The 18,716-nt window shown below is 57.8% G+C and overlaps 1 protein-coding gene across 6 annotated transcripts in view; it reads right to left on the reverse strand.

The window, feature by feature from the left end:
• Nucleotides 1-18,716, reverse strand: part of Znf423 (zinc finger protein 423) — a 318,197-nt gene that overhangs the window by 112,682 nt on the left and 186,799 nt on the right. For all 6 annotated transcript variants that reach the window (XM_058575785.1, XM_058575784.1, XM_046434941.2 and 3 more), the window contains 2 exons: nucleotides 14,053-17,267; nucleotides 7,102-7,186 (listed from right to left, as the gene is read on the reverse strand). In XM_058575785.1, coding sequence (XP_058431768.1) covers nucleotides 7,102-7,186; nucleotides 14,053-17,267 — 3,300 coding nt within the window. The remainder of the gene's footprint in view (nucleotides 1-7,101; nucleotides 7,187-14,052; nucleotides 17,268-18,716) is intronic.

An 18,716-nucleotide genomic window follows, 5' to 3' on the forward strand; every position in this document is an offset into this window, starting at 1 on the left:
CCCCGGGATCCAACCGTGGGCCAGATACAGGTGCTCAGGCAACGGACTCACGCTCATGCGGTGCTGAGCCCGTGGGTCCAGGGCTCTGGGGCGCGGGTTTGGAGTCCCGTGGCCTGTGCTCAAATCTCCACCCTGGAACTTACGCAGACTGAGGTGGTCACATTAATTCCCCCCGAACCCAAGGGGGGTAATAGCAGACCCTCTCCCCCGGGGGTGTCCTAAGGGTTAAGCTCGTTGGCACGTGCAGATGTAGAAAGAAGGGCCTGGAACATGGTCAGCCTCACCAGACACGACTGATGGTGACTAGTGCCCCAACAGCTCCTCTTCCAGAATGGTATCATCTTGTCTCTGTCACCCCAAGCTCACCCCCCTCCAAACCCACTCAATTCCCAAATCCCCCTCTTTCAGCTCTTGGGCATCTTTCCAGCCAACATCCCAAGACCCTCCTAAGCAGCAGCCCACCTTCTCTCACCTCTCTGCCTCACCATCTTGGCGGCCCCGCCTTACTTTGTAGCAACACTGAAGGGCCTGCCTGTCTCCCTGACTGCCATCGGGCCTCTCTTCTGCAGGACCTGGCTGTACTGCTTTCTCGGCCTGGAATTCCCCTCCCAGCTTGCTCTAAGACCCCGATGAGGTGCCACTTCCTCCAGGAAGCTTTCCTAGCATGCCCAGATTGAGTGATGGACGTGCCTATCTTCCGAGCGCCCACATCTTAGACTCATGACATCAGGGTGAGCTTGAGAATTAGCATCCCCCCAGCTGGGCTAGCGTGAGGGGCCTCACGGCCCAGAAAGATTTTAATCACATTGACAGAACATGAAGCGACGAGGTTACTATTAGGGAAAACCCCAATTACAGAGGCTCCCCTGCTCCCACTTAAAAATGACACACACATATAAAAGGAATTCAGGAAAATGAGATCCTAAAATTTAGAACTGGTAGGTGCTCCACGGCCCAAAAGTGCTCAATCAATAGCTTCCTCAAATGCACCGATGGGACTCAAAATGGGGGAAACTGAGTCCTTTGGGCCAGCTCTTTCACCTGGCAAGATGACGGGGGCGGGGGGTGACTCTGTCCCAGTTTGGAAGTTTGGTGAGGGAGACGGGAAGGGAAAGAAGAGGGAGTGGGAGAGGGAAAGCAGTGGGTTAAAGGCGGTCCACACAGTCCTGCTATTCGGACAGAACAATTCCAGAACTGAACAGATCTCCAGGGGGAGGAGACATTTTTATCACATACCAAGGTCAGACAGGTGTTTGGGTCTGGTGTCACCGGGACAGAGAAAGACGGGAGCCCCCTGCCCCCCTTTCCTCCTGCTCTTCCCTTCCCATACTTCAGAGGGTTTGTATCTCCCTGGTGTGAGGGGGAGACGCTGATGTCCACCCCAGACCTTCCCCCGGGGCCAGCCACCCCCTCCTCTCACATGCTGGGTCTTCTGCGGGGTCCCAGCTGCAGTGAGAGGGAGGGTCCGGGTCTGCAAAGCAGCTCGACCCTGTCTCCAGGAAAGAGTTTCTCAAAGATGCAGGAAGCTGAATGGCTCCCCGCTGTCTCTCTGTCTGTCAAGCCCTGTCTCTTCTTCACCCTGTATCTCTGTGTCTCTGTCTCTTTCACTGTTTCTCTCTCTCTCTCTCTCTCTCTCTCTCTCTCTCTCTCTCTCTCCTCTCTCCATCTTCAACTGTCTCTATACATCTCTGTTTCTCTCTAACACATCTCTGTCTGTCTGTCTGTCCTCTCTCTCACATACATACCCCCAACTCCTTCCAGGTGCATGAGGGGAAGGCTGGGGGAGGGAGGGAGGTGGGCCAGAGGCCAGCACTGGGGCATTTTTAAGGCCTAAGCAGGAGGCCAGAGGCTGAGCCTCCAAATTCCCCTTTCCTCCCCCCACCCCACCCCCCCTTTTTATTGCCCCTGACAGAAAAGTCCAGCCTTTGAGGGGCACCCAGGGACAGGGACCAGCTTGACCAAGAAGGGCCTCTGGAGTGACTAATGCCCCCCTGGGACAGGCCTGGCTCCTGCCTGGCGGCCCACCAGAGTCCACCACCACTGTCCCAGGACAAAAAAATCCTACGGAGATTCCCCGAGGACCGACGTTTCCCAGTCCTGCCTTCCCTGGCCCCCAGGCCGAGTCACGGCCCTGGGACCAACCTGGGTCCCAGCGAAGTTGTTATGTCGAGGACAAGTTCTCAGACCCCTAGCCAGGCAGCCAGCCGTCCCCAAAGCCAGTCAGAGGAGGCAGGACACCCTGGGTGAGGCCACCCACCACGGATCTCCAGATGCAGGCCTTGCCTCCCAGAGTCCCTGAGTAGGGGTCCCAAGTGCCCTACGGGGACAACATGCGGCCTTAAACATACATGTCATCACATGTGGGAAGACGTGCACTGCTCCCCTCCCCAGCCCCGTGGAGCAACCGGCCTCTGAGCCAGGCCCCCCACAGCCTCCTTAGGCTCTCCCCAGGAAGGGGCCTCCTGCAGAGCCCAGAGGGGGGCCGCCTCCCAGAGTCTTAGGTGGAGGCAGGGAGGCTGGACGGAGCAAGGTCACCCCAGCGGGAGGCCACAGAACAGAGCTCTGGGCGGGTCCAGAGAGAGGTGTCTGAAGCCATCTCAAAAGCCAGGGGAGGCCCAGGGAAGGGGCCTCATTCTCTGTGAGGAGGGGGGATTTCAAAGGCAACCCCAGAGCTGAGATTTCCCAAGACCCTTGCCTTTCTCTCAGATCCAAACGGCTCCCTCCCCAGCAGCAGCAGCTAGAGGGGTGCTGGGAAAGTGTTTCCAAGGAGACCGGCCCTGAGTCATCCCAGCTCCCGGGTCTCCAGGCTGCAGAGTTACACAGCGCCCCCTCCCATAAAAAGGCCAGTTTACCAGCCCCAGGGGAGGTCTCCAGCAGACGCAGCCCTTGAGGAGGCCTGCCTCAGACCCCCGAGGGCCCCGAGTTTATGAGAAGGCCACCGAGCTGAACAGTGCCACTTCCACCCAATAAGTCCCCTCGGTACTGCTAAGGGGAACTGTTACCCCGTCCAGCTCCAGGGCAGCCTCTCTGGGCTCCAGTGGGTTAGCAGGAGAAGCTGTCCACAGAGACATGGCCCCAGCAGAGTCAACCACAAACCAGGCCTCCATGTCCACCTCCCTTCCACACAGTCCAGTGGCCGCCTCCCCTTCCAACCCCCAGGCACACGGCAGCAATCAGGTGTCATCCCATCAGCCCCCCCACCCCTGCCCTTCCCTCAACCCTGCATTAGATCAGGCAGGCCTGGGTGCTCTTCCCATCTGTCCCCTGCAGCCAGATGGACCTTCCTAAAGCATCTGGCTGAGTCCAGGCCACACTGCTCCAAAACCCTCCATGGCTCCCTAGTGTTACAGCTCAAGGCAACACACTCAGGAGACCACAGGGACAGGCTAAGGACACAGATGAGCCCAGCGGTCCTCTGTAGCTCAGTGGCCGTTGGTGAGGCTGTGTGTAGCCTTGCCCACGGGGAGCGCGGCTCTCTGTTTCAACTGTGCCTCTGGGGATGCTGACCCCTGGTTGCCACCTCCTCTGGTTCTTCAAAAGAAGCCAAAGACATCATCAGCCAAGGACAGACCCTGGCCTAGAGGGTGAAGAAGTCCAAACCTAAACCCCTTCACTCGGCAGCCAAGGCCTCTGTGACCTGGCCCCAAACACCCTCCCTAACCCCTCACTGATAATGATGCCACCGCACGGATCACTAGTCAGACGCTACACTTCTGAACCTGCCCTGCTCTTGCCTCTGAGCCTTCACCCCACAGTCCTCCTAAGAAGGGCCTGGACCACCTTCACCACCTAGAAATAGCACATGGTTCCAGGGTGCTCCTCCTGGGTAAAGCCTCCCTGGGCCACAGTCCTGCTGGAGACGGCCCTGCTGCAGAAAGAACTCTCCACCCCCATCACCCGGCCCTTCCGACAGACCTCTTTGGATTCAGAGGTCACTGAGCATCAACCTGGCTCATGTCCATCCTAGATGCCCGTCCATCTCCCCTCTTTGCCGGGGAATCCTGGGTTCTCTCGCCCTGCAGGCTCTGGCCCCGCTGATGTCGGCCCCTGCCCCTGCTGCTGGCTGGCTCTACGAACTTGGGTAGGCCACTTAACCTCCATAAGCCCAGGTTCCTTGTATAAGACGGGAGACTAGCACCGCGGCAAGGCGCTGGGAAACAGCAGCTGTTGGCTTCCTTATCTAAGGGCAGGGACCATGCCGCCCTCTGTCCCCCTCAACCTCTGTCGCTGACAGAGGCCACCACAGCCCTGGGCCTGCAGTAGGTGCCTCGGTTCACGATGCCATCAGGGTGGTGCAGTGAGGGAGGGCAAGCAGGAGGAGGGGTCTGGCTCACGGGCATCAGCGTCACGCACAAGGGCCAGCATTCTGGACTGAAATCTCCAGCTCCGAGACCAACCTCTCCTTACTGCCAGCTCCCAGGCCCTCCGGCTTCCCCGTGTGCCCGGAAGCGGGCCAGCACATGGAGCAGGCGTGGGTGAGGGCCCCTGTCCAGCCACCAGATGCGACTCCCTCCCGTGGAAGCCCGGCCTTCAGCTCACACAAAGGCCCAAATGCTCGTCCATCAAACCCTCCCTTCAGCTCCCGCAACTCAGTTAAGAGCAGCCCCCTTCGCTTCCACCCGAGGACACGGGGCTTCCAGAGTCTGCACAAAAGGAAGGTGGGAGAGAGAAGGGAGGGGGGGAAGCACCTTTGAAATCACTGTGGTCCAATTAGCCAGGCTCTAGCCCTTCCTGCTTACAAACAGGAGCCGCATTACCACCTGCTACCAAAGCAAACATTTTTAGATATCTTCATCTTCACCTCCCTGACACTCCTGTGAAAGGGCTCTCAGCAGCCGGTGACTGGCAGGGTAGCTTTCCTTCTACACTCCAGCAGGGAGCTTTCAGACAGAAGAAATTAAAAAGCCACCAATCTCCCTGTCAGGCCGGGCTCCCAGGGCCCCACCTGGCCTTCCTGGGCTCTCCTTCTCCCCTCACCACCAGGTGAGCCCCACCACACACACACACACACACACACACACACACACACACACACACGACTGGGGATCAGTACGTCAGGGACCGGCTCCACGTCGCTGCAGGAAGAGGCTGTTCAGATGAGCTGAGATGCTGTCACCTGACCCCAAGAGCTGGCAGTGCTGTGGCTGGGCCAGGACCAGGGACCCACACTCGTTCCACAAGCGCCTTCGCTAAAGAAGTCCCTTGCAATAGCTCCTTTAATGGTGTGGTGACAGCACATATGGAGAGCAAGCCACACTCTTCCCCCTGGTGGCAGCAACCGCTGGAGAACGTGTCTCCTGAAGGTGAGTACCTCCTCCCCCCGGCCCGCCTTCCCCCTGCCCGCCTTCCCCCGGCCTTCCTATGTGCCTTCTAGATATGGATGGGATCTATGGATCACTACACTTCCACTCAAATAGCAAGTGCACGTTCACTAACAGGCACGACGAGAATGTTCCCAGCAGCACACTGCTTGAAACAGCAGAGCAACCCAGTGGCCTATTCACACCATGGTGTGACACGGCACTGAGGAGGCATGAGCGCCAACTAGAGGCAGTCGTGTGAACAGCAAGAGGTGCCCGACACCAGCCCCCAGAGGCTGTGGGGATGACTTTTATACTCAGGTCCCTGAGTAGAAAACCAAGCTATGCTCTCAGCCACCAGGACGGTGATGGCTTGCCATTAATGAGGGAGGGTCCTAAGGAGACCAAGAGATGCTGGGAAGAGTCTCCTTTCTTGATCTGGGTGTGGGCTACCCAGGTGTGATCAGACGGTGAGGTTCTGGAGGTTTGGGAATCTATACAGTGAAGGGTACGATGACTATGGTGAAGGCTGTAGTGAAAAGATGGCCTAAGAGGAAAAGTGACTGTTTAAAGTGTGACTGAAACCTCTCTGCTCAGACAACAGGAATCTCAGAGGCAGAGGCTCTTACGGTTTGGATACAAGGTGTCCCCCCAAAGCTCCTGTGTTCTTGCAGAGGTGAAATGCTCAGATTTTGAGAGCTCTAAGATAACCACTGGATTAATCCATTTGATACGTTAATCATTTGAATGGATTACTGAGTGAGAACGGTAGACAGACGGGGTGTGGACAGAGGAAATGGGTCACAGGGGGCATTTCTTGGGGATTTTATATTTTGTTACTGCTCCTAGTTCGTTTTCTCTCCCTCCCTCCCTCCCCCCCCCCTCTCTCTCTTTCTCTCCTTCTTGGCCACCAAGAGGTGAGCAGTTACCCTCCACCGCTCCTTAGGCCCGGAGCGATGGAGTCACTCAACCATGGACAGAAACTCTGAAACCATGAGCTCCGAATAAACTTTTCTTCCTCAAGTTGTTCTCATCAGGTGTTTAGGTCACAGCAATGAAAAGCTGACTAACACCAGTGATCACACATCCATGAAAGACCCTGGATTCCAGAATCCCAGAAGCTCTCAAAGGCCCTAAAGCCAAACACACTGACCCTCCTCAGCTGGGGGCTGGCCCCTGCTCTTCAAACCCCCGTGTCCTTCACATACCCAGACACCCAGGGCACCCACACCCACCCACCTGTGTAGTCGGCAAGACTACACAGCTCCCCAAAGACCTCAGACCCAGCGGGAGAACTCTGTGGGCCTTTGAAACCTCCCCTTCTAGAAAGACTGGATTTTCCAAAGTCCACATCCCCTTGGAAGAGGAAAACGGAAAAGTACCAGCCCAACTTTGTAAGCAGTCTGTTTTGACAGCGTGCCTGAGGAATTCACCAAGTCGAGTGGGGAAATGTGAGCGGTTAAATCTATTCAATGTCATGACATACAAAATTGAGGCATAATTGCCCCTGAGTGCTTGACAACTGGAAAGCACTTCGTTTCAGAAATGGAGGGAAATTTATGCTGGGAAATGGAAGAGATTGTCAAAAGTTTGACTGTAATGTGAGTGGAGCTGCGACAAGAAGGCTCGGGTGGAGAAAACACTCCCACTTTTGACATTTTTACTCCCATTTGAAATGTCTCGGAAACAGCAGCAGTGGCTCCGTCCTTTGCCCTAAAAGCAGGTGAAATGATGATTGGAACCACAAATTTCAAGCCCTGATGGGTGGCCCCCGCGCAGCTGGGAGGAAATGCTCTCTTACCAATCATGTGGTTGGCAACGTGGATTTGGATCTCTCTCTCGTTCTCGAAGGTCATCTGGCACTTGATGCACTGGTATGTCTTTTTCTGTTTGGAAACCCAGAAGAAAGGAGTCAGAGTCAGGAGGGGGCATTCACAGAAGTTCCCAGACAGACGGGCTCAGGACTTCCCAGAAGGGCCAGTCTCTTCCCATTTCCCCTGGAATCCAGCCTCGAGAGACTGGGGAAGGAGCACAGGCCCCTTCCAAGGGGGCTTACTCTGCTACATCAGGGAACTGCCACAACCCAAGGTCAACCTTTCTAGCACTGAGAGAGGCTACCCAGCTTGGTCAGGAGACTCCATGTACCCACCTGTTCATCTCCCTGCACACCCACCCAGGGACCCAGTCACCCATCCATCAGCCTCTGTACATCCGCTCACCTACCTTCTGCCTACACATTTATCCATCGCCATACAGGTGGACCCCCCCCCCATCCACCCACTTTCTACACATCCAGTAAATTTCCAATGCCTTTACCCACCCTAAGAACCATGTGGCTGATAGGGGACCCTGCTTCTGGGGGCTGTGACGCTCCAGGCTGGCTGAGGAATTTCTCACCTGCCCGGAGCACACAGAGTTCCAGGGGATCTACAGTTCCAGGGTTTCCACACATGGAGACTATTACCAGCTGTCTTTGGTGGTGGGGACAGAAAAATAGAGATCATCAGACACTTCCACCCCCGGACACCATCACCACCACTCCTAGGGGTTGAGCCCAGGGGCACTCTATCACTGAGCAACACCTCCGGCCATTTTTATTTTTTATTTGGAAACAGGGTCTTGCTGAATTTCCCAGGCTGGTCTGAACCTTGAGATCCTCCTGCCCCAGCCTCCTGAGTCAGTGGGATGATACACATGTGCCCCCAACCCCAGCTACTCCAGCTCCTCAGAGCTTCTTGAAAATTCATGAAGAATGAGGCTGACTGTCATGACCAAGCCTGTTCAGTTGTGAAACCTGCTTCTCGGGAACAGAGGTGGTGCTGCCTATCTGGAGGAAAGACTGTGGCTATGGGGTTTTCTGAAGGATGAGGAGTTGTATCAGGACTCAAAATATCCAGGTTTTTTGAAGACCACTTTGGCTCCTGGGATGATGGGGCCTCTCTTACTTCTGGAAAAAGGACCAGAACTTCCAATTTCTTGCTCAAGGACCAAACTGTGAGCCCGCAAGAGCCACCAGTGAGCTCTGCAGCCTCAGCTCCCACATGGGCACCCCCTGTACCTGCAGCCCTGTGTCTATACTGTCTCTACTGCTGTAGATGCTCATGCCATTCCTGAGACTCAGTCCAAATGTCACCTCTTTTAAGAAGCTTTCTCTTCTCACCCAGACCTCCAGCTTTTGCTAAAAGCAGCCGGGTACCAGTACAATGTGTGTCACGGCTAATGGACTGTCTGCTCCCCCCCTGCACCCTGAGCTCCCAGGGGACCAGGAATGTGTTTGTCCCCCTTTGGGATTCCTCGGCCAGCACAGACTGACGCTGAAGAAGGATTTGATGAACACACGAGCAAGTTGCAGAACAATATATGCAGAGACAAAGAAAACCAAAGGAGACTTGCGTACCCTGGATCCCCATACCACCTTAGCGCAGGACCTCATCGGGGTGCGTGCCTAGTAATCATTTAACTGTTTGTTATTAGGATTTTTATTGATGATAAGAAAATGGAAAAACTGATTCTGGGAGCTTTGGTATCCAGGGCACAGTTCCTGCTTGGGCTCCAGGATCCTCATTCACAGGGGCCTTTCTCCAGTGTTTCAGGAGAACAAGGGGTTCAGCGTGTCCCCAGCACAGGCCACAGCCTGGGCCCAGAGGCAGGCACTTGCCATGGAAAGGTCGCAGGAAGACGGAGGTGCATCTGAGGGTGGTACAGGACAGAGCTGAGGAGTCCAGCCTCCTGACAGGCATAGGAGATGTTAGACCCTAAGGGGACTGCAGGGACAGGGGTCTGTGGAGGAGACATAGCCCCCCAGCCCCTATCTCTGCTCAACTCCATGAACCCTATCAAGATCATTCCTTCCCGCTCACACGCACCCCACCCTCTCTGCCTTGATGCTTGGACGAAGGAAGGAAGGAAGGAAAATGCAGGTGCCCCTTCCAAGGAAGCCCAGGGAGGCCTGCATGAGGACTGCCCAGCCCCTGTGGGGTGGGCAGGACGAAGGTGGGTGTGAGGCCCCAGCTGGACAGTTGGAGGAAGACCATGTTCCCTGCCATGGATCTGCTTGGGCAGAAGCTTCTGGAGGCTACAGCCATGGTTGGTCCAGATCAGTGTGAAGAGCAACCCACGATCAGGGCCATCCAGCTGTCCCCCTAGGGGCAGGTGAATGAACGGGCTCACAGGTCTTGGAAAATAAATCACCAGGGTCTCAGGCAGGAAGAGAATCTCCCACTAAATGCCCTGCACCACGTGGTCACCTTTTGGTGGCAGAAAGAGAACTGTCAGATAACAGGGCCATTCCTGGTGCAGAAACTGTCCCCAGAGGATTCCCAAGGGAGGAGCCAGAGAAACTGCTGACCTCCATCCACACAAGGACTTACAGATGTGCAAACGTACATACGTGCATTCACATGCTCACCCTCAGCCCAGCTCAAAATGAACAGCCATGGCCTATACAGACATGCCCACAACCCCCCTGACAGCAGCCTGCACCCTGCACCCCAGACTTGCATGTGGGATGTGTATTGTGCCTGGAGAACTGCAGGCATCCTCATGCACCCACAAGGTTGCAGAGGGCCACACATCCAAACGCGTTCCTAGAGACACACCCCGTCTTCAGCTCTTCACTGGAACCCTGAACCCCAAACTCCCAAACTCATCCACAGGTACACAAGCAGCTTCTACCAGGTGGGTGGCCCAGACCCACCCAATACACAGATCATGAGAGTACCCAAGTGCACTAGTACCCAGGCCCGCACCCTGGCTCACACACACAGGCTCACCAGCACTGACCTCTCTGAACTTGGTTGACCCCTAGTCCTTACCTCAAGAGATCAACCCTCGTCCCTCCAGCTCCTGCTAGGAGACATCATTATGAAAGGAAGAACTTCGTATTCAAAGTTCCTTGTCTTCCCCTTCCTGGGGCCCAGCCTAGGAGCACCAAAGCTGAGGTCCAGGACCTGTGGCCAGGAGCTATTTCCCCTGCCTGGCCCTGAGCAGCCTCCAAGCAGAAAGAAAAACCCCTAAGGTCAGCAGGGACAGAAGGGGGGAACTGGCTGGGCCTTCAGAAAGGGAAGGAGGGAAGGGACAGTCAGAGCTGCTGAGTTTCACTGAGATGCACTGAGCACCTACCACGTGTGGGAAATGCACTGAGCACCTACTACGTGCGGGAAATGCTCATACTGAATTCTCCCGCCCCTTTGCAAGCTGCACATCAGGGATGGAGAGGTGTGTGGCTCGTCCTGACTCCCAGGCTGGCGAGGAGGGGAACTGGACCTGGAAGGCAGGAGGCTCCCTCTGGAGCCCACTGTCTCAGCTGACATTTTTGGCCCAGAGCCACAGACCTCCTTGGACAGTCATGGTCTAGGTGACAGAAAACTGATGTGACCTGGACATAAGCTCATCCCCCAAACCTGGAGGTCCATTAACCGGGCTGTCCAACGGCGGACGGGCGCACTCAGGCCGCCTCACCCAGTACAGAAAGGGCCTAGGGCCCGCTGAGCGGAGGCAGGGCCGGGGTCTGCCTGCACTGGCCTCAAGGGGGAGGGGGCGATGCTGTTATTACCCATGAACAGGGGGAGGTGGAAACCTCAACGCTTCACGCTCCAGCCGACAGCAGCCTCGGCCCCACGGGAACCCAGTCCTCCGAGAGCTAGTTGCTATGGATACACTCCCGAGGGTCCCAGCCTGCCAGCCCCCAAGCCCCTGCACAGCCCCCAGAGTCTGCTCTGACATGAGTGAGTCCCGGGGGAGGGAAGGGGTGGGCGAACAGACAGCTGGGGCCCTGCCCCCAGGCGTGCCCAGGCAGGGGGCGCGGCCCCAGAGGATCCTTGGCTGGGGAGGTACCTGCGCTTTGTCTAGCTCCTTTCTGCAAATGGCCCATCTGCCTGTGCCTCTGGGCTGGCAGAGAAGGGATTTTCAGCCCAGCCCCTCTTTCAGGAGGTTAGAGGGCAGGAAAGGAAGGTCTGCAAGCTCCAGGAAATGAGGTTTCGGTCCCTGCGTGGCCACGTGTGGCTGTGCATCCTTGGCTATGTGGCTTCACCCTTCTGAGCCTGGATTCCTCTTTGCCAAGGCACAGGCCACAGCAAGACTCTAAGGCTGTTGCTATGGAGACAATCCAAGAGCAGGTGCCCAGGAGAGCCGCCCTCACACATAGTAGGGGCTTTCACAAAGTGGTGCTTTGGCGCTAGATCCAGAGCAGACTGGGGATGAGGAGGCTCCAATAGATCCAGGCTTTGAATGCACCAGAAGCAGCTCTCTGGCCAGCAGGGACCCCAGCACAGTGGGGGGCGGGGCTGAAAGGGCAGGGATGATGCAGGTGCCCCCAGGAGAAGGGATCAGGGTCCCAGCCAGCCACACTGTACCTGAGCACAGGCATGACCAGCCTGGACCCTGCCCTAGCCGGCCTCACCCCTCCTGCAGCCAGGATGCTCCCCGAGTTGCTCAGGAGACTGTTGCTGGTCAAGGGTACAGGCTGGGCACCCCACATGGCCTGCCTGGAGTCCAGTCTCCTCTGGGCCTTTCCACGGCTGCAGTTCAAGGCAAATGACCTCACCATCCTCTGCCTCGGTGTCCTCACTTGAAGAAATAAGTGCCGTAGGCATCGACAAGATACAAAGTACTTGGCACCTCCTCGTCCCCAGCAAGTGAGGACTGTCACCACAAACGAGAAAGACATCAAGTGGTGCCTCCTATGTGCCCGGCCAGTCCTGGACTCACTCAGCCTCGCCAAAAGGCGGAGGTCAGCCTGGGAAACGGTCACGGTGTCTGACCAATCAGAGCAGATGCCGGTTAAGCCCGAATGGCCCCCAGTGCCACCGGGGGGACGGAGGCTCTGGAAAGAGACAAGATTACTACTTCTATTTTACTACATTGCTATCACTATTAATTACCATTACTGTTACCCTCTGGCTTCACAGGAGAGGACCGAGGCCCGGAGAGGCCAGATCACAGCAGGGCACCAGAAGAGAGACGAGCAGCCAGGCCAGCTGACTCTAGGGCCCCAACCCTCCCAAGACCACCCACAACGCCCGGCCAGCGGAGACGACGGGGGCAGAGCTGGGCAGGAGCCACCAGGGCCCACACTCAGGACCTGTGAAGGGCATCCTACTGCACCCTTGTTTAGAGGCCTGGCCCAGCCAAAAGGCCCCGAGAGGCTGGGGTGTCACCATCCCTAGTAAGGAACGCCTCACTCCGCAGGCCCCATCCCAGCCAGACACACAGCCCTGCCCTCACTCAGGCCGCCTTCTTCCTAGCCCGTGTCCACAGACAGGTCGCTCTGGCTCGCTGGGTCTCCACGGGCTTGTCTGTAGCACCGGGGCCTGGGCCACGAGGCCTCTGTTGTCCCTCCCACTGCGGGACCCTCCCTTCACCCTCTCCAGACCTCCTTCCCGGGCCTTCTCAAAGCCCCAGAGCCCCAGGCCCCAGTTCTGATCCCGAGGCCAAACACCCTCAGCAAACATCCCCGTCTCCTGCAGCAGGCACCTGTGACAGGTGGCTCTTCCCTAAACCCTACCTCCCTGCCAGTGGCGCCAGCAGAAGCCCCTGAGGGGAGAACACTCCTGAGAACCGCTTGGCACCTCCTCCATCTAGAAACACACACAGACTGGATGGGAATCCGGGAATCCCTGGGCCTGGGCTGTCTGTCAACCTTGGGCCGTGCAGGCTCCGTGTCCTCCACAGGGTGGCCCTCAGCCCCTGAAGGCAGGCCCAAGGAGGCCCATCAGTGGCCTACACTTGCCTCTGCCTCACTGAAAGTCTCTCGTTTCTTTATTTTTCGGGTTTGTTTTTTTTTTTTTTTTGGGTGGTACTGAGGATTGAACTTAGGGCCTCACATATGCAAGGCAAGTGCTCTACCACTGAGCGGCACCCCCAGCCCTTTTTGTCTTCTATTTTGAGTCAGGGTCTTGCTAAGTTGCACAGGTCGGCCTCCAAATTGTGATCCTCCTGCCTCAGCCTCCTGAGTAATAACCTTGAATTACAGGAGTGCACCATTACACCTGGCTAAAAGCCACCCTGGGCCCGTGGCTCCCTTGGTCCGTAAGCCCCCAGGGTGAGATCCGTTGCTGGTTCTCCTTGGCTCCTAGGCTCCAGACATAACAGGTGCTCCAGAAAAGCTGAGGAATCCATCAGTCCATCACTACCGATGACAGCACCCAAGGGCTTTCCACGCACTACAACTGCACCCACAATAATGACGCTATTGTTGGTGACCATGACACCTGGATTCCAGCAAGTGTGCCTGAGCCCCCCAGCCCCCTGCTGGGCTCTAAACCCCTGGGAGACCCCTCCAAGACTTGTCAAAAGAAGCCCAGCTCAAAAGCCCAGAGAAGTTAAGTGACTTGCCCAAGGAGACCCAGTGAGCAAGTCCATCAGTCTGCCCATCAGACCAACCTCAGAGACACCAGCCATGGTTGGGGAAGGGCTTATGTGTGCTGCCACTTGCCAGACACGGAATTTCACTGGCCCCTCACCACCATTCTAAGAAGTCAAGGTGATCATTGTTCCCACTGCACAGATGAGCTCTGGACAAATGAGGCCCAGAGAGATCGTCCATGTGTGCATGTCACACAGCTGGAAAGGAAAAGGGCAACGTGGACTCAAAGCAGTGTTGTGTCCTGCAGGGCAGACGTGCTCGGCCGCCCCGGGCAGCGCTGCCTCTCGGGGCTAACAAAGGGACCACACAGGAAAGATGGCACTCGGAGTGCAGTTTCTGTAGGGATCCCCACGGAACAGAGGGCAGGGTCAGGCGGGCTGCACTTACCCGGGGCACTGGTGACGTCTGGGTGCCTTTCCGAGGCCCACTGGTCTCCGGCGTGAGGTCGCGGTGGTCTACCTGCATGTGGCTCTCCAGGTCCTCGGCACTCTCGAACTTGACACTGCACTCGGGGCAGCGGAGGCCGGCACAGGGCCGGTCAGCGGGCTCGGGTGGGGCCAGGCCACCCACCTGTCCATTGGCGCTGCGGGCCATGCAGCCGGCACACAGGCCGTAGGGCAGCCCGTTGACGTCCAGCTTCACCAGGTCTTGCTTGCTGCGGAACTCCTTGAGGCACAGGGCGCACTTGTAGAGCTTCTGCAGCCCCTGGCCGTTGGGGGAGGACGCGGCCGAGCTGCCGGCCAGCTTCTGCATGTGGAAGGTGCCGTGGATCTTGAGCTCGAGGGTGGAGGTGACCGTCTGCATGCAGACCACACAGCGGAAGCCCGTGAGCGAGTTGCGCAGGTCCGGGTGCATCTGGCAGTGCTCGATGAACTCCTCCTCGCTCTGCAGGGGCATCTTACAGATGCGACAGGTGCCCGTGTCCAGGCTCTTGCTGTGGGTCACCTTGTGCTCGGTGAGCGTCAGCAGCGAGGGGAAGCGCTCGCCACAGATGGGGCACATGTAGTGCTTGGCAGGGCCCCGGTGCGTCTGCAGGTGTTCCCGGAGCCCGTTCTCCGAGAAGAAAGTCCGCGAGCAAACGTTGCACTTGTGGCTGCCCTTGATGAACTCGGCCTTCTTGCGCGAGCCGTCGTCCTCGCCCGGCCGGATGTTGTGGTCCCGCAGCCGGTGGTTCTGCAGCAGCACCTCCATGGTGTAGGCCGCCCCGCAGATGTCGCAGCCGTACATGGGCTCCGACGCGTCCACGTCATCCTCACTGGCCTCGTGGCTGTTGGGGGCCTCGGGGTTTTTGAGCAGCATGCCCTGCAGGTCGGCGGGTTCGGCCTTCTTGGTGGCCGCAGGGGGCACCCCGTTGGCCGTGCCGTTCTCAGTGGTGGCGTCGAACACGCAGTGCTTCTCCCTCAGGTGCTTCTCCAGGAGGATGATGGCGTGGAAGGCCTTGCTGCAGAACTTGCAGTTGTACTTCTTGCTGTGCGTGGTGATGTGGCACTGCAGCTCCACCTCGGTGCTGAAGGTCTCCCCGCAGAAGATGCACTTGTGGGCCTTGGCTGGGTTGCCCAGGTGGCTGTGCTTGACGTGCACCTGCAGGTCGGCCTCCTTGCGGAAGTCCCAGTTGCAGGCCGTGCAGCGGTACATCTTCTTCTCGTTGCTGTGCTTCACGGCCAGGTGCACCTGGATGGACACCTTGGAGTCGAAGACCTCCTGACACAGGGTGCAGTGGTACAGCACGAAGGTGTGCATGTCCAGCAGGTGCTTCTGCAGGTCATCCACGGAGGAGAACTGCTTGTCGCAGCTCTCGCACACGTAGTGGGTCGAGGTCGTCATGTAATGCACGGTCAGGTGCTGCAGGAGGGACTCCTGGGAGTCAAAGTCCTCTTTGCACTGGGGGCACGCCTGCTTCCGCAGCAGCAGCTCCAGGTGCAGCTTCAGGTGGGTCTGGAAGCTCTCGAAGTTGGAGAACTTGAGGTCGCACTGGTTACAGGGGTACTCGCCGTTGGAGATGGAGTTGGCGCTTCCCGAGAGACGCTGCCGCTTTGGGGAAGACACCTCGACATCCGAGGAGACCGGGCTCTGCTCCGCCTTGGACTTCTTGCTGTGGGCCAGCGGGATGTTCTTGTGGTTCTCCTTGATGTGCTTGGTGAGCTTCAGGATGGAGCCGAAGATGGGGGAGTTGGTGCAGTAGGGGCAGGAATAGACCTCCATAAAGGACTGCGTGGGCTGTACCACCGGAGACTCCAGCTTGGCGCTGCCCACACTGCAGTGCGCCTGCTGGATGTGCTCGGTGAGGGAGGACTCGGTGAGGAAGCCCATGGAGCACTGGTTGCAGAAGAAAGCGTTATTGCCGTCGGGCGGGTTGGCATTGGGACCGCAGTGGGAGACGCGGATGTGCTCCTGCAGGCTGTTGATGTCGGCGAACATCTCGGGGCAGTAGTTGCAGTGGAAGGCAGAGATGTTGCCAAACTGCATCACGGGATAGGCGTGGCTCTTGTGCAGCTTTCGGACGTGCTCGTTGAGGTTGTAGAGGGTGGGCATGGAGTCCAGGCAGATCTGACACGTGTGGCTCTGCTGGGGCTTGTCCGCGTGGATGGTCTTCAGGTGGATCTCCAGCACGGCCAGGCTGGTAAAGTCCCGCTTGGAACAATAGGGGCAGCTGTACACCACCTTGGACCAGCCCTGCCCATCATCCCGCATCTTTTTCTGCCCCCGCAGCGGCTTTAAGGTGGAGTCCGGGGTGGAGCCCCGCTCCACGGAGGCGCTGGAGTCAGGGGTGGCGCTGCTCATGGAGGCCACGCTGCCCAGCACGGGATCCGGGCTGACGCTGTGGTTGCTGGAGTCAGGCTGCCGGTGGCTGTCCAGGTGGCAGTAGACGCCCTCCACGGAGGAGAACTGCTCGGGGCACATGGGGCACTTGTGTTTCTGGTTGGCGTGGGATTGGTGGATGTGGGCGAGCAGCGTGTTCTCGTCGACAAAGACCTCGGGGCAGTGGATGCACTGAAGGTCCGCCTTCTCCGAGAGCTGGGGGTGGCGCGTGAGCACGTGCTTCTCCAGCTCCTCCGTCTGGCTGAAGGTGTCTTCGCAGTAGTCGCACATGAAGTCGTCCTTCTTGGCCTCCTTCTCGGACTTGGTCAGATGCTCCTTGTTCTTCTTGTGGGCCTGCATGTGGCTCTGCAGTGAGCTGGTGGAAGAGAAGCCACGCTTGCACACGGTGCACTTGAAGGGCTTGCTGGAGCTGTGGGTCTTCAGGTGGATCTTGAGGTGGTCGCTGCGGGAGAACGCCGCCTCGCACTCGTGACAGTGGTACTTCTTGTCGCCCGTGTGCAGCTTGATGTGCCGGTCTCGGCTCCTCTTGTGCTTGAAGAGGCGGCTGCAGTAGGTGCACTTGAACGGCAGCTTGTCGCTGTGGATCTGCTCGTGCCTCTTCAAGTAGCTCAGGCGGATGAAGGACTTGTCGCAGAACTGGCAAGGGTACGGCAGGCCCGTGCCCCCTTCCTCCTCCCCGAGGCCGAGGTCACAACCATCTCCGATCATCTGCGTGGGTGACGCAACATCCTTGCTGGAGGGAGACGAGGCCACCCAGGAGAGTTGTGGGTCGTCATCACCATCTGCAGGGGGAAGGCAGAGAAGAGATTAGAGGCAATTCCCAGGGCCGCCGGGAAACAAGGACAGAGCCAGCTTCTCGACAGCTCTCGGGCTGAGGCTGTGCAGCTGGCCAACTGCTGCAGGGGGAGCCGGGGGAGCCGGGGGCCGGAAGCAAGTGGACATGCGGGCCTTCCCATCTGCAGAGGAGCAGCAGGACGCGGAGGGGAAATATCTTTTTCCTCAGCAACACCTGCCTGGGCCTGGTTGGATGTGGTACCCCCCACCGGAGGTGAAGCTCTCAGCCACTTCCCCGAAGCGGGGAGGAGCGGCAACCTGGACAAAGTCACCGGAAATGACCTCACGGACCATCAGTCCCACAGGCCAAAAGGAAGACAAGTCCCATCGCTTGATCCACACCTGGGAGCCGACTCCCCTCCAACCCCTGATCCTGGAGGGCAAACCCACTGGTCCTTAGGTGCACTTGAAGGGCTAAAATGTTGCAAGAAAAAAAAAAAAGCCCTTTATTGTTATCAGCTGTACCACGTTTTTTGTGGCTGAAGGGACCCATAGAGCTGGGAACAGCTTTTCAGGTAATAAGACAAGAAATAAGAGGTGTGAAATCACAGGACTCCTGAATTGGACTTGGCACTCAGATGGGGACGGAGCCCAGGGCACTAGGGAATGGCCCGAGGGTTCCCAGCACACAGCATCTGATTTCTTTGTCTCCACGCCATCCCTGGATCTGCCCCAAGTCCACCCAGACCCAGTCCTAGGAGATGGATTGACGGTGCCCATGATGGAAGAACAGGACCTGGAGGGCCAGGGAGGGACACCGAGTTCCGGAGCGACAACCCCTTAGCTCCATCAAGCGGCTCTCCTTGCAAAGACTCCCTGGGGACCAGGGCCCCCCTCAGCTTCGCTGGCCCTTCCAGCCTCAGAAGGAAGCTAAACAAACCCCAGGGCTGGCCGTTCCTGGGAAAACAAAGGCACACAGAGCAGCAAGCACAGCCAGAGAGGTTCCCAAGGCCCGGCGGGAGCGGCCGGGCAGAGAGCGAGTTCCGAGGCTCAAGTTTCTCATCGGGTGGATTTAAAACTTAATAATGAATGAAACAGACCGCAGGCTGCTGCGGAAAGCTCAGATTCGGCTGCGCTGACCTTGCTCTTGTAACCCCGAGGAAAAAAATCACTGCCCCCGCCTCTCCAGCCCCAGCCAGCCAGCCGAGCTCAGTCCTCAGAAAAGTCTCACTGAAGTAGCTCAGACGTCTCGGCCCAGAGGCAACCCAGGCCTGCAGGAAGGGAAGGGGCCAGCGGGCCACAGGCCGGGAACAGGCAAGCACACACACACACACACACACACTCTCTCTCTCATACCCATGCCTACACACAGTCACCAACACCCCTTGAACTCCATTCCTACACCTACACACACTCGAACATACACACACAGCCACACACTCCTGCTCCTGCATACA

This window comes from Marmota monax, unplaced genomic scaffold (assembly GCF_021218885.2).
Source record: "Marmota monax isolate L192 unplaced genomic scaffold, Marmota_monax_Labrador192_F-V1.1 WCK01_AAM20220418_F8-fsc00024, whole genome shotgun sequence".
NCBI classification, from domain to species: domain Eukaryota; kingdom Metazoa; phylum Chordata; class Mammalia; order Rodentia; family Sciuridae; genus Marmota; species Marmota monax.